Source organism: Xyrauchen texanus, chromosome 11, assembly GCF_025860055.1.
Source record: "Xyrauchen texanus isolate HMW12.3.18 chromosome 11, RBS_HiC_50CHRs, whole genome shotgun sequence".
Lineage (NCBI taxonomy): Eukaryota > Metazoa > Chordata > Actinopteri > Cypriniformes > Catostomidae > Xyrauchen > Xyrauchen texanus.
The window spans coordinates 14243444-14259056 of NC_068286.1; the positions used below are offsets into that span (position 1 = coordinate 14243444).

General features: G+C 37.7%; 1 protein-coding gene across 3 annotated transcripts; it reads right to left on the reverse strand.

Annotated features, from left to right (window-relative positions):
* Positions 1-67: 67 nt before the first annotated feature.
* Positions 68-13485, reverse strand: LOC127651833 (zinc finger protein 16-like). 3 transcript variants are annotated; one of them, XM_052137867.1, is made up of 7 exons: positions 11818-11936; positions 11050-11423; positions 8642-9192; positions 2076-2153; positions 1894-1983; positions 1652-1756; positions 68-342 (listed from the first exon to the last, which is right to left on the reverse strand). In XM_052137867.1, the coding sequence occupies exons 2-7, from the start codon at positions 11330-11332 to the stop codon at positions 268-270; spliced, it is 1182 nt and encodes a 393-aa protein (XP_051993827.1). In that variant the 5' UTR covers positions 11333-11423; positions 11818-11936; the 3' UTR covers positions 68-267. The 3 variants fall into 3 exon arrangements, with proteins under 3 accessions (XP_051993827.1, XP_051993826.1, XP_051993825.1); XM_052137866.1 differs by lacking the exons at positions 68-342; positions 1652-1756; positions 1894-1983; positions 2076-2153; positions 11818-11936 and adding an exon at positions 12889-13485 and having other exon boundaries at positions 3854-9192; XM_052137865.1 differs by lacking the exons at positions 68-342; positions 1652-1756; positions 1894-1983; positions 2076-2153 and having other exon boundaries at positions 3854-9192.
* Positions 13486-15613: the final 2128 nt, after the last annotated feature.

The following is a 15613-nucleotide window of genomic DNA, read 5'->3' on the forward strand; positions in this document are numbered from 1 at the left end:
CTTCCCCGAGCCCAATGAGTACAAGGACCGTAGTCTTTTAACACATTTGATCTTTCTTTACACCTTTATTTTCACCTCGCTTCTAAATTCCTGCAAACATTTCCTATGATAAGTTTATCTTTCAGTCACAATTCAAACAAAAGGACACCCATGATTCGCATGAACACCGACTGGCTTAATTAAACTTAAACAACATGAGTTATTGTCTGATTGTCACAGGATCAAAAATCAAAACAGGACCCACAGTGTCACACAACTATAGTTTATTCACAAGTTTACATTTTGAAGTTGTTCAAGATATTTCTGGCTCATAGGTAACAGATTCCTTTCCACAGCAGCTTCCTACAAGCAGAAAAGAACATGTTTAACCCCTGTGCAATCTTTGGGACATTTTTGTCGATCATTTTGGCTGTGTTAATGCCAATGGCATACATTTTGCCAAAGGTGCGTATTTTGGGGGAATTTTTATATTTTAACCTTCATTCCTATAATACATCTATAATACACCGTGTACACAAAATTGTTACACTCAGGACCTTAAGGACAAATGTCCCCATTGAAACCCATTAAAACTGCAATTGTTGATCTCAGTGCCATTAAAGCATAAAATCTTGAATTCTATTATATTATGCTTTCATTCCAGCCCTGGCTTCAAAAATTTTTTTCCACCAGATGGCACAATTTTTCTCATGTGTGGCATACAGAGTAAATAAATGCTTTTTCCATATATATATATATATATATATATATATAGAGCACTGCAGGCCAATTAAATAAATTATGCTGCTAAAATTGTTTGGGTGTGTTGTTATGGATGTCAGTATTTTTTATATGTGTGTTTTGAAAGTGTGTGTGTGAGCGTGTATTTATCACTTTGTGGGGACCAAATGTCCCCATAAGGATAGTAAAACCCTACATTTTTGATGTTGTCCGTCCCCATGAGGAAAACAGCTTATAAATCATACTAAATTATGTTTTATGAAAATGTCAAAATGCAGAAAGGTTTCTGTGAGGGTTAGGTTTAGGGGTAGGGTTAGGGGATAGAATATATAGTTTGTACAGTATAAAAACCATTATGTCTATGGAAAGTCCCCATAAAACATGGGAACCCAACATATGTGTGTGTGTGTGTAAAACACAACAGTGGCATTATGTAAACAAGCTGGCATTTAAAGGGTTAAAATCCTGAAAATGAATGAATATTTGCTAGTTATGATCAGGACTGATGTTGGTTCCAAAATCGAAGTCAGTGAAAGTGGAAAATAATATTAATATATAATCAGTTTATGGTAGATTTTTGACATGAGGAAAAAAAACATTAGAAAAATGGTGCCATCTGGTGGAAAATAGAAAAACTTTGAAGCCAGGGCTCTGGAATGAAAGCATAATGTCATAGAATTAATGATCTATGCTTTAATGGCTCTAGGGTCAAATATTGACGTTTCAATGGGGTCATTTTTGTCTAAGGACCTGAGTGTGTGTGTTTTTTTTTTAATGATTGTTGCTAATCACTGACATATTCCAGACTGTGAACCGTCTTGTGTATTTATTGCTAAATATGATATATTACAAATATGATGAATTCATAAAAAGATATTGGCCTACGCTAGTGAAATTAAGAGATCAAATCTTTTAGCAAATGAGCACTAACCTTTGCTCTCCTTCTAAGGTAATCCCTGCGATTGTGTAGCATCTTAGTACATCGAACGATCACCTCTGTCTCCCTTCCATACAAATGTGGCAGTGCAGAAATTATCTGTGCAAGGACAAAGCACAAAACATGTACAATTATTCTAAAACATGCATTCATCTTCATAAACTCCAGTTCATCTAAGCTTCATCTATAAACCAGTTACAGGAAAATGGATCAGTTTATGAAATGGAGGCTCTAACCTTTGCTGTAATTGGGCCCCACTCAATGTTCCTGCTATAGCATGCCCTCTGCCAAACCTGAAACTGTGTCAGGACATCCCTGGCCACAACCTGTATAAGAAACAGTCACAAATTAAACAGGTGGTTTGAATATTGTTCAAAAGCCTGAAATGAATCTTCAATCATTCTGCATAATTGCTTACACTGAATGTCCTCTGCCTGTTTATGGGGTGCTGTGTTCCTTGTTCTGTGGAGGGACATTCAGCAAAACTTCGGACAATCTACAACAAACACAACACCAAATTAGTGAAAGTTATGTATAATTCTTCTATAATGATATTCTTTGAATGTAGACTAACTGCTTTGTATTAATATACAGTGCATCCGGAAAGTATTCACAGCGCTTCACTTATTCCACATTTTGTTATGTTACAGCCTTAATCTAAAATTTATTAAATTCATTATTTTCTTCAAAAATCTACAAACAATACCCCATAATGACAACATGAAAGAAGTTTGTTTGAAATCTTTGCAAATTTATAAAAAAAAAAAAAAATCACATGTACATAAGTATTCACAGCCTTTGCCATGACACTCAAAATTTAGCTCAGTGGCATCCTGTTTCCACTGATCATCCTTGAGATGTTTCTACAACTTGAATGGAGTCCACCTGTGGTAAATTCAGTTGATTGGACATGATTTGGAAAGGCACACATCTGTCTATAGAAGGTCCCACAGTAAAAAGTGCATGTCGGAGCACAAACCAAGCCATGAAGTCCAAGGAATTGTCTGTAGACCTCCGAGACAGGACTGTATCGAGGCACAGATCTGGGGAAGGGTACAGAAAAATTTCTGCAGCATTGAAGGTCACTCAATGAGCACAGTGGCCTCAATCATCCGTAAACGAAAGAAGATTGGAACCACCAGGACTCTTCCTAGAGCTGGCCGCCTGGCCAAACTGAGCGATCGGGGAGAAGGGCCTTAGTCGGGGAGGTGACCAAGAACCCGATGGTCACTCTGACAGAGCTCCAGCGTTTCTCTGTGGAGAGAGGAGAACCTTCCAGAAGAACCAACTCTGCAGCACTCCACCAATCAGGCCTGTATGGTAGAGTGGCCAGGTGGAAGCCACTCCTCATTAAAAGGCACATGACAGCCCACCTGGACTTTGCCAAAAGGCACCTGAAGGACTCAGACCATGAGAAACAAAATTCTCTGGTCTGATGAAACAAAGATTGAACTCTTTGGCCTGAATGGCAAGTGTCATGTCTGGAGGAAACCAGCCACCGCTCATCACCTGGCCAATACCATCCCTACAGTGAAGCATGGTGGTGCCAGCATCATGCTGTGGGGATGTTTTTCAGCAGCAGGAACTGGGAGACTAGTCAGGATCGAGGGAAAGATGAATGCAGCAATGTACAGAGACATCCTTGTTGAAAACCTGCTCCAGAGTGCTCTGGACCTCAGATTGGAGCAAAGGTTCATCTTCCAACAGGACAACGACCCTAAGCACACAGCCAAGATAACAAAGGAGTGGCTACGGGACAACTCTGTGAATATCCTTGAGTGGCCCAGCCAGAGCCCAGACTTGAACCCAATTGAACATCTCTGGAGAGATCTGAAAATGGCTGTGCACCAAAGCTTCCCATCCGACCTGATGGAGCTTGAGAGGTCCTGCCAAGAAGAATGGGAGAAACTGACAAAAATAGGTGTGCCAAGCTTGTAGAATCATTCTCAAAAAGACTTGGTGCTGTAATTGGTGCCAAAGGTGCTTCAACAAAGTATTGAGCAAAGGCTGTGAATACTTATGTACATGTGATTTTTTTTTTTTTTTCATTTTTTATTTTTTATAAATTTCCAAAGATTTCAAAAAAATGGCTTTCATGTTGTCATTATGGGGTATTGTTTGTAGAATTTTGAGGAAAATAATGAATTTAATCCATTTTGGAATAAGCCTGTAACATAACAAAATGTGGAAAAAGTGAAGCGTTGTGAATACTTTCTGGATGCACTGTATATATTGTTTACTGGCTGAATAATGCAAAGATCACTTTATTTTTCTATGTCTGTTTATTTTTTTTTATTAAAGACATATATCAGGTCTGCTATAATACAGCTGAGACAAAATTCATTTAAGACGATATTTCATATGAAGTGCAGAAGGTTTGTTTGTAAACATTTTAGAAATATCTGTAGTCTTGTTTCAGTGTCACATTGGTGACATTTTCTCCATTTAAGTCAAATTAATAAAAAAGATCTAAATAAACAACAATTATCAAATTAAATGTCTCTATAATTTAAAGTCTTTTTGAACACATCTTGCTTACATGCACTGCTTTTGTCAAAAAAAGTTTTCAATTCCATCATTTAATGTCCTTTTTGCTAAGGATCACTTGAATCTGATGTGCCTATTCTTAATATTTTGGTCAGTTTGATTGAACCTTTCTTCAAAAAAAACGAAATAATAAAAACATTATTTATGTATTTTTTCCAGCAAATACTAAATAGTAATTAGTAAAGACTTGGGCCTCCATTAATACATCATTAGGCAGGTATACAAAGTACATGTAAGAAATTGGTGTTATTTTGTTAGTGTTATTCTACCCAGGAGCAGTTGTCCCATAACAATCACTTCAAGACAAAAATCAAGGCATAATACTATGAAATACAATGAGGTACAATGGAAAAATGACTGAAGTGGGTGAAATGGATTTCTATGGAATATAGTGTGTTTAGCTGCAGTCATTGCTCAATCAGCAAATCTTAAAAGTTAATTTACTTTTTCTCAACAGAATACTTTGAATGTTGCATCAATACTTATTTTACTTTTTTTATATTTTCAAGATATGTTTTGAATTGACAATTAAGTTTTATAGATCACAATTTAGAATGCCAGGGCATCATTTGCATAAAATTATACTAAAATATTATTAGCAGATATGATATTGAGGGCACACAAAAACATTATATAAAATATAAAAATTATTTTACATTGATAATACAACAGCAAAACAATTTCTGTTGAAGTAATTCAATCATTCTGATTCTAAATAGAGCGTTACGGTCCTACATTTTCAGCCGTCCTGGTTACGGAATTACAGTTGAAGTCAGAAGTTTACATACACCTTAGCCAAATACATTTAAACCACAATTCCTGACGTTGAATTGTAGAAAACATTCACTGTCTTAGGTCAGTTAGGATCACTACTTTATTTTAAGAATGTGAAATGTCATAATTATAGTAGAGAGTGATTTATTTCAGCTTTATTTCTTTCATCACATTCCCAGTGAGTCAGTAGTTTACATACACTTTGTTAGTATTTGGTAGCATTGCCTTTAAATTGTTTAACTTGGGTCAAACATTTGGGTAGCCTTCCACAACTTCTCACAATAAGTTGCTGAAATTTTGGCCCATTCGTCCAGACAGAACTGGTGTAACTGAGTCAGGTTTTACTTGCTTGCACACAATTTTTCAGTTCTGCCCACAGATTTTCTATCATATTGAGGTCAGGGCTTTGTGATGACCACTCCAATACCTTGACTTTGTTGAACTTAAGCAATTTTGCCACAACTTTGGAGGTATGTTTGGGGTCATTGTCCATTTGGAAGACCCATTTGTGACCGAGCTTTACCTTCATGGCTGATGTCTTGAGATGTTGCTTCAATATGTACACATTATTTTCCAACCTCATAATGCCATCTATTTTGTGAAGTGCACCAGTCCCTCCTGCCGCAAAGCACCTCCACAACATGATGCTGCCAATCCCATGCTTCATGGTTGGGATGGTGTTCTTCGGCTTACAAACCACACCCTTTTCCTCCAAACAAAACGATGGTCATTATGGCCAAAAGGTTCCAATTTTGTTTCGTCAGACCAGAGGACATTTCTCCAGAAAGTAAGATCTTTGTCTCCATGTGCACTTGCAAACGGCAGTCTTGTTTTTTTATGGTGGTTTTGGAGCACTGGCTTCTTCCTTGATGAGAAGCCTTTCAGGTTATGTCTATAAAGGACTCGTTTTACTGTGGATATAGATTCTTGTCTACCTGTTTCCTCCAGCATCTTCAAAAAGTTCTTTACTGTTGTTCTGGGATTGATTTGCACTTTTCACACCAAACTTCTTTCATCTCTAGGAGACAGAATGCGTCTCCTTACTGAGTGGTATGATGGCTGCGTGGTCCCATGGTGTTTATACTTGCGTACTATTGTTTGTACAGATGAACGTGGTACCTTCAAGCATTTGGATATTGCTCCTGAGGATGAACCAGACTTGTGGAGGGCCATAATTCTTTTTGCTGAGGTCTTGGCTGATTTCTTTTGATTTTTCCGTGACGTCAAGCAAAGAGGCACTGAGTTTGAAGGTAGGCCTTAAAATACATCCACATGTTCACCTCCAATTCAGTACACTTCCTATCAGAAGCTAATTGCCTAAAGGCTTCACATAATTTTCTGAAATTTTCTAAGCTGCTTAAAGGCACAGTTAACTTGATGTATGTAAACTTCGGACCCACTGGAAATGTGATATAGTCAATTAAAAGTGAAACAATCTGTCTGTAAACAATTGTTGGAAAAATGACTCATGTCATGAACAAAGTAGATGTCCTAAACGACTTGCCAAAACTATAGTTTGCTAATATTAAATCTGTGGAGTGAGTAAAAATGACTTCAACCTAAGTGTGTGTAAAGTTATGACTTCAACTGTATTTATCCCATTCACATTATCCATAGGGATTTCATAAGGTAAATGACATAATTTCAAACTTTGATTTGAAACAAAAAAGTATTTGAAAATCAGACAAAAAGACAAAAGGTACAAAAATGTGTACATACTGACGTCATTTACAGTGCGTCATGGGAATGGAAGGTTGCTACTAGGCTCTTTCGGTGTATTTTATTGGATGAGATTCTCAGATTGGTGGATCTTTCTGTGCTGGAATATGGATTATGTAGTTCTTTATCAGTAAAAAGCACTAGTAAACACAATATTAAAAAAATGAAGTTGAAATCATGCAGATTGTTAACTTCAACAGAAGCAAATAGACCTTATTCACACTAGCGCCATCTTAGATTATTGACGGGAATAACAACAAGGCTTTGAGGGACAGATGTACAGTCTCTTAACTGGGCTGTCCTGCAGTTTAAAGTTTTTATGGATCATTCTGTGATCAAAACATAAAACATAAAAATATCTTTCCATTCAGTATACAAAGAACTCCAGACAACATGGGTTGTGAAAAATCAGATGTGATCTAGAAGCTTTATACTGCTTTGTACTGTACGTGCCATTGAAGAGATAAGTATGTCCCTCATAGCCTTGTTTTCATTCCCATTAAAAATCAAAGATGGCGCTACTGTGAATAAGCTCTATACCATCAAGGAAGCTCTGAGCTCATGGTAGGCCTGTCTTAAAAGGTTTATAAGTTATCATTATTAATCACTTCACCAATAGAAAACATGAATAGGATATTTACTTCTGGAACCAGACTGTTGCACTCTATAAAAGCTAGGGGTCTTGAAACTATAGGGAATCTTATATAGTTGTGGAAATTGAAGTAGCAAACTAACTGCTAAAATTTTTTTATTGTTTTCATTTAGTATTAATATATTATTTAAAAGATCCATGCATAAGGATTTGTCCTGGTGCTTTACAGGTGCTTAGGTGTCTTTAAGATGTAAATTATTGCAAATGGATTGTTCATATTATTTACAGCATGTTATGTCCACCAATGTTCTTTCTGCTGCTTGTGTGCCTGGTTGCAACTGTAGTTTGGCTCACCCTGAGCAATCACCACTCCTAGCTCTATATGGGTGTATTATAATGTCGCTGGATTCAGGTATGGGATTTGGGTCAAATAGTAAAAGGGAGTTTCCATTCTCAAGGATCAAACATGTGTGGACAGGGGATATTTTAATATACCCCAACAGGGCACACCACTGATAGCATGTAAACATCAGACCAATTGAGGATCAGTTCAAATTGAATTTGAAGTCAAATAAGATTATGAATGTTGAGTTTCTTAAGTTGAAATGTAGATGGATTTATTTCCCTCCTCTTCCATGGATTTTCAGTAAATGAGCCTTCATTTGCCTGGGACCCAGAAAGCTCTTTCCACACTGAGGGCAATTATAAGTCTTCCCCGCGTGGCTGTGTCTTCTGAGATGGACTCGCAAGTTGGTGGCTCGATTGAACCTCATCCCGCATTGATTACAACTGAAGAGCTTCTCCCGTGTGTGGATGTTCTGATGCTGCTTGAAGTTGCTCAGCCGAGCAAAGGCCTTGCCGCAGTGTGGACAGACGTGAGGTCTCTCCCCTGAGTGGTGTTGCTGGTGAACCTTGAGCTCAAAGTTGTATGCAAACGTCTGATCACACTGGGTACAATTTAGAGGTTTCTTTCCTTTGTGGATAAGCATATGAGCCCTGAGGTCACAAGCTCTCACAAAAGTTCTCCCACAATGGGTGCAACGGTGGGATCTTTCTGCATGGATTTGTTCACGCTTTGCGTGTTGTGAGTGGCTGATTTTTTTCCTGCTTGGACAAACATCATCATGAGAACAGGGGACAGAAATTTCTGAACCAAGAGTTGGTCTGTTTTCTTGTTGGACAAGTGAATTTGACCTTCCTGGTAAGCTGGATAGCACCAGCTCTGTTGTGCTTAAATTACTTAAATGTTGTGCCCTAATACCTTGATGTACCAATGTGTTCACTGAATAAGGTGTGAAAAATGAGGCGCCGTCTGGCATTTCGAGAGAGTTTAGACTTGGAAAGCTTTCTACCTGTTTCTCCTCCTGATCACTAGACCCTCTGAGCACTCCAAGACTTGGATCAGCCATTTCTGCATGGCAACAGTCATCTCTATCGCTTTCCCACACCGGAACCATCTCTTCCTCCTCCTTGACTGGTTGAAGATCCAGCACTGTCTCTGATTTTACTCTACTGTTTGGTGAAGACAGTGCCAAATCCTCATGCCTATCCTCAGCCAAAGGACTTTGTAAAAGTCTTGAGTAATTTAAGTCCATTTCCTTATCAAGAGTGAAGTCCTTTTCAGATTTGTCTACATCACACACTCTGGATCTAAAGTCACTAGTGGACTCACAATGAACAGCTGCATTGCCCAGAAGTCTCTGTAGAACATCCTGAGGGATCTGTGCATTGGCGTTTGTGTGAGGTGGGGTGAGCTCTTTAGCACTCTGTCTGTGTACATCACGCTTCTCTTTAGAAAGTGAGTGTGTTGCTGTGTTTATGTTAGACTCCTGTTGCTGTCTAGTACTCCATGTGTCTTCAGTCAATGGAGGTCCATTGGTAGACTGATCTCTCAGGGTTAGGCCTAAACAAAGGGGGAACCAAATGACAAATAACATGATTTTATTTTTGTGTGCAATACATCAAGCCAGTATTCACTGCTAGCACAAATATTTTAAGGAATAGATCACCCAAAAATTAAAATTCTGTCACTATTAGCTCACTTTTATGTCGTTCCAAAACCATCAGCAGTTATTTTCAGGGATGCAAACTCATAAGAGGTGAAAACGATGACAAAGTCATAGCAGGTGTTCCAGATGTATATTTTCAGTGGATCTGTTTGTTGTATTTTAAAATGTTATTTTATGTTTGTTGTTTTTTTAATGTTTGTTGTTTTTTTTTTTTTTTGCTCATAGTGAACTTGCCTGTCAAACTTGAAAAATAACCTTAAGAATAGGCACCATAAAAGTAGTCCATTTGTCTTTTTATGTCTTCTGTAGATAAATGATAGCTTTGTGTGAAGAAAAGATGGAAATTTAAGTCCTTATACACTGAAAATCTTCCCCACAGATGGAACTCTCAAATCTCATACATATCACATTCATGTGGCATGTCTTGTTCAGTTAGGCAAAAACAAATGGTGTTTGCTATCATAAGCTGGTTTTCTGTCCACGTATTTTTTCGCAGATTTTGGAATGTTGTATTAAAAATGCTGAATGAAAACCCCATGAAGGTTTAATAAAATCTCAAAAAAGCACATAAAAGTTATACGCTCGCTTTAGGTGGATAATTTAATTATTTGATAAGAAGACAAATAAATAATGATGAAACACATTTACCACATACATTCCAACCTTCCAGAACTGCCAGACATGCCTTCGTTATCAGACATAATCATGCTTCTTTTTTAATCTGAACATGAACGTGATACCAGTGCGTTTGGCATTAGGGAAAGAATATCAGTGAAAACTGACATAAATAAAGATTATCAGTGAAAACTGACATAAATAAAGATTATCAGTGAAAACTGACATAAATTTCTGTCGGTTTCTCACAAAAAGCTATCGTATGTAAAATATAGCAATGGGCCGTATGGACTAATTTTATGGAGCTGTTCTTGACTGCAAAAGGCTTGATACTTTGAAACTTCTCTTTTTGTGTTCAGCTAAAAAATAAAATAAAAAGCAGCATAAAGATTTGAAACAACATGAGGGTGAATAAATAATGACATAATTTTCATTTTTGGGTGAATATTTTGTCCAAGAGGAAATCTACTGAAAAAAAGATTTTAAATTGATAATAAAATGAAGACTTTTAGAAGACCATCTAAACTCTGTAGGTACATACAATGCAAGTCAACAGGGTCCAACACATTGAAGCTCAAAAAGCACATAAAGGCAGCACAAAAATGATCCATACGACTCCAGTGGTTAAATCCATGATTTCAGAAGAGATATTATAGGTGAGTTGGTAAGAAACAAATCAATATTTAAGTCCTTTTTTACGATAAATGTCCACTTCCACTTTTCACTGGCGATTTGCATTCTTCATACATATACCTACTGGGCAGGCAGGAGAATTGTTTTTTATTTTTTTTTTTTTTTACAAAAAAGGACTTAAATATTGATCTGTTTCTCAATCACACCTATCATATCGCTTCTGAAGATATCGATTAAACCACTGGAGTCTTATGGATTACGTTTATACTGCCTTTATGTGCTTTTTGGAGCTTCAAAGTTTTGGTCACCATTCACTTGCATTGTGAGGACCTACAGCGCTAAAATATTCTTCCAAAAATCCTCATTTGTGTTCTGCAAAATAAATAAAGTCACATCTGGGATGGAATGAGGGTGCGTAAATGATGAGAGAATTTTCATTTTGGGGTGAACTGTTTCTTATTCTACAGTGGTGTCCAGCTATGGTCCTGTGTGTTTTAACTCACCTCGAACTGTCTCTACAGGTCGGCTCTCTTCTCTGGTGCTGGAGTCTCCTGTTCGGCCACAGTCTGTGCACTTTCTCCCCCATTCCCATTCTCTTTCCCTCAGTTTACTCTCAGACAACTGCAGCCTTAGTGTCAAAAGTTCTACCTCCTGTTTACAACGACCAACTTCCTCTAGGAAGCTGTCCTCCACCAGCCTGGTTATCTCAAACATGGCTGATTTGAGGATGGTCTCCATGACAACGGAGAGCTGAGACTGGAATGTGAGAAAAAGGGCTTCTGACATTGTCCCGTCACCTTGAGGGCACCTTTGATTGTGTGATCCAATGTAGATTTTTTATGTCTGAATAATAACGACTCAGAGGAAAACAACGACCCTGAAAAAGAAACAGAAAATTGCGGCATTACACATTAATAACTAAATTACCATGAAAATACTACAGGCAGCGCTTCAAATAAAGAAAGCAGCGTTGATGCCCAGGTTTCAAATGCGTTAAAGCATATATCGAAAAGACATAATTTGTGTCACCAGGTGGGCGTTTCGTTTCTGTTTTTGTTGTTTGTGTAGCCACGTGCATGATGCAGCACAGTCTCATTAGTTAAACAGCATTATAAACACGTGTAAATATTTACATAAATATATATTTATATTTTTCGGTTCACTAATATAGATAGCAAGCTTGCTAGCAATCACTCTTCAGGCCTTTTTATGTAAAAGAAACCAAGTAGCCAATGACACATGATTCACAATAATATTTAGACGGTATATACCTTATGAAAACGATCCTCGCGCAGCGGATTTCGCAAAGACCGTGCGCTGAATGATCTGGATATAGAAGTTATTAATACAGTAATAAGACGATTAAAGCGTACAGTGTCGTCTTCCCCGGATGTACGAAATTTTGGTTGTGGCCTGTGTTAGTGCCCCGCAGTGGAATGGAGGATGTGATATCGTACGAGAAAATCATGGTTTGTTCCTGGCAGGCAGCAGACGCTCTAAACCCGTCAATACCCTAATTCTCAACATATGGAGCCTGTAAGGAACAACGGGTGGAACATTTATTCCATCGTAGAAAAGGGCATATCATAGAATAATTCATCCAAAAATAATTTATTCTCTCCCTCATGCCATCCCAGATGTGGATGGCTTTCTATCTTCTGCTAAATACAAAGATTTTTAGAAGAATATTTTAGCTCTGTGGATTCATACAGTGTAGGTTAATGGTGACCAAAACTTTGAAGCTCCAAAAAGGAAATAAAGGCAGCTTAAAAGTGATCCATAAAACTCCAGTTGTTTAATCCATGTCTTCAGAAGCGATATGATAAGTGTGGTTTAGAAAACAATCAATTTCCGGACTCAATACACGTTAAACTCACTCGACTGTATTTGTGGCATAATGTTGATTACCACAAAAATTAGTTTTGACTTTTCTTAAATTTTTCACAAAAAATACTATTCTTGATCACAGTGGTTTTACATGTATGCCAATACTCGGGTTATTGCAATAATCAGAGTATAACGAATAATTCGATGTTTAAATGATTTGGGCCAACCTCTAACCCGTTTACATGATACCTGTCTATACTCTGAATATTCACTAAGAAATTTAATGTTTTAATGTTTTTTTTATAAAATAATATTAACAAAAATATCTTGTTGCAATTATGTATCTTTAAGTACAGTTTGGCATAAGGAAAATGTGTCCGTTTGTGAATCTTTTTAAATGTTTTTATTAAAAGATCGGTTAATAAGAATAATTTTCGACTATGCGCTGTCTGTTTTGATTCACTTTAAAAGAATCGGTTCATAAGAGTCACTTGTTTGTGAATTGGAATACATACGCTGGATGTTGTTGTGTTCCGCCCGCAAGGACAAACTCATTTGAAAGATGTACAAATCAGACTGCAAACGGACATTCATAGCTCGGGAAAATATGTTTGCTTTTGCCGTGGGGCTGTAGATTCTGCATGTGGGGAGCACCCCAAAAATGCTGGAAAACAGTGCAAGAAACAGCCATTTCAAAGGAGTCTGGGAAGCTAAGCGAGTGACTACCACCACTGGAGTCGCAAGTTTGAAAATAGGGTGTGCTGAGCGACTCCAGCCAGGTCTCCAAATCAACCTACTTGGCACAGTTGAGGGTAGAGTCACATAGGGTAACCTCCTCGTGGTCACTATAATGTGCTTCGCTCTCGGTGGGACATGTGGTGAGTTGTGTGTGGATGCCGCGTAGATGAGTGTAAATCCTCCACACTGTCTATATCTCCACGGTAACGCGCTCAACAAGCCATGTGAAAAGATGCATGGGTTGATGGTCTCAGAAGCAGAGGCAACTGAGATTCGTCCTCCACCACCTGGATTGAGGCGAGTCACTACGCCACGACGAGGACTTAGAGCGTATTGGGAAATGGGCATGCCAAACTGGGGAGAAAAAGAAAGAAAGAAACAGCCATTTCACATGACGCTGAGAAGTGAAGCTTCTTCCGTTTTGTGATGTTTTCGTAACATCATCCGTCTGCAACATTTTGGTCAGAGTGGAAGAAATGCGATTAAAGTGTTTACATGCCAGTGTAAAGCTATTAAAATATGAAATTGCAAAATTCTGTTTACATGAGCAACAGTTTAATTGCAGTTTGGCCTTGTGCTGCCTTCACGTGCTATAGGCGGTGGGCCGGACCTCGAAATTATGAATTTAATGCTTACCTCACAGCTGTGTAAGTCTTTTTTTGCTGAGGTCATGTAATAAAATCGTATAAGTACTACAGACATTGTTTCCAACTTTGTTGTTTGCACATTTGACGCAAAATGTCCTTACAAACTCTTACTTTTTTAAACCGGCAAATAAGCAGGAGTACTAATCATAACGTTAGAAAACCTCCCGTTTCCTTGACAACCAATGTAAATAATGAACACAGATGACCAGGAAGCTGCGTTCTTAAAATTACAATTTTGCTGTAAATCATTAAAAATGTAAATTTAGTTCTGTAGTTCAGTAATACTGAGGTAAAAATGAGGTGTTTTATCCATTTAGCCTCAAATGTAAAAAGCCCTGTAACCCCCTTTCCCAGACAAGTTGGGCAAAGATTGTTCAATGTACAAATTTATGGGTGAACCTGCAAACCACAGAGAGTACAGTAGCTGAAAAAGCCGTATTGGCATTTAACTTAAATTCCGAAGACGTCCAAGATGTGCCGGCTAATGTTGGATTTCACAGAGAATGCTACATGCTCTTCACCAACAAAAAACACATAAGAAGAGCACGTAAGAAGATAGAAAATGCAGCTAACAACAGTGAAGGTTTGTATCAAATGTATAATTTTTATATAAAACGTTTCATTTATATACATTTAACCCCTTACTAGTCAGCCCCAATTTTGGCAAATGCATTCATGACATCCCCAAAATAAAAAGGTTGCTGCTCAGAAGTCATTCTGAATATACACATAACCAACATATATTTAGAAAGCCAACCCTTGAGAGTTTACATTTCAAGACTCAAAATTAACCAGACTGTTATTAATATTGAGATATATAAGCTCAAACATAGAAACAAAAACAACAAATATTAAGAATATATTTATAAAATGTATAAAAATATTATGTGAATTTAGGATTGCAACTTATAACCACAACTAAAACATGGGGATTTTTTAAAGACAATCATCCCGCACATCCTATTCAATATTCTATAATAAAATCAACTAATCGAATATTCGAAAATCGTGACTCATCCCTAATTAATATAGTATTTCAGTGCAAGTGGATGACATGACAAGTAGCAAAAGGCAGTGCAATATGTGTGTAAGTGGGGTCAAATGTTCATAGCAAATTTAAAAATAAAAAAAATAAACCAATGTAGCAGCATCATAGTGTAAACTACCAGTGTATTTGTGCAAGAGTCAATCAGCTGCCCTTAGGTTATTGGAGGGTGGGGGTGGAAGGAAGAGGCTCTCTATGATTCCCCTATAGAAAGTTAAGGGGATGGATTTGTGGGAGATGAGCCTTCCTCAACTGTGGGAGGAAGTGCAGAGGTTTTTGGACTTTCTTGGCCAGGTTCTGTTGGTGGTGTCGATAGATCAAGACGGGTCATCTGTGATGTGGATACTAAGCAACTCTGTGATCTTGACCTGCTCCATTCATGGTGCTGTTGATGTGATGATTGTCAACGATCACCTCTGTAGTCATTTGGGTGTGGAGAGATATGATGTTGTCCTGTCCGTGTCTGTGTGTTAGATAAACAACTGAATTATATTCAGATAAATAAACACAGAAAGCACACATTACTAGATAAATTTAAATCACATTTTTCACCTTGACATTTGTATTAAGATGCTAACCATCTTAAACGAGCTTGACAAGACTACTGCAGTTCTGACCACAAATCATTTTGTTAAATAGCTCAAAAACAGCCATCTTTAAATAAAATATTTTTCCACCATATTCCATCATATACCTGTTCTGTTATGTAGGTGAAGCCCAACCATGGTACAGCATGGATGGAGGGAGAATACCTGGTAGTGCACTGGATGACACTGCCCCCAGCACCACAGTGTGTCTTAGAGCTGGTGC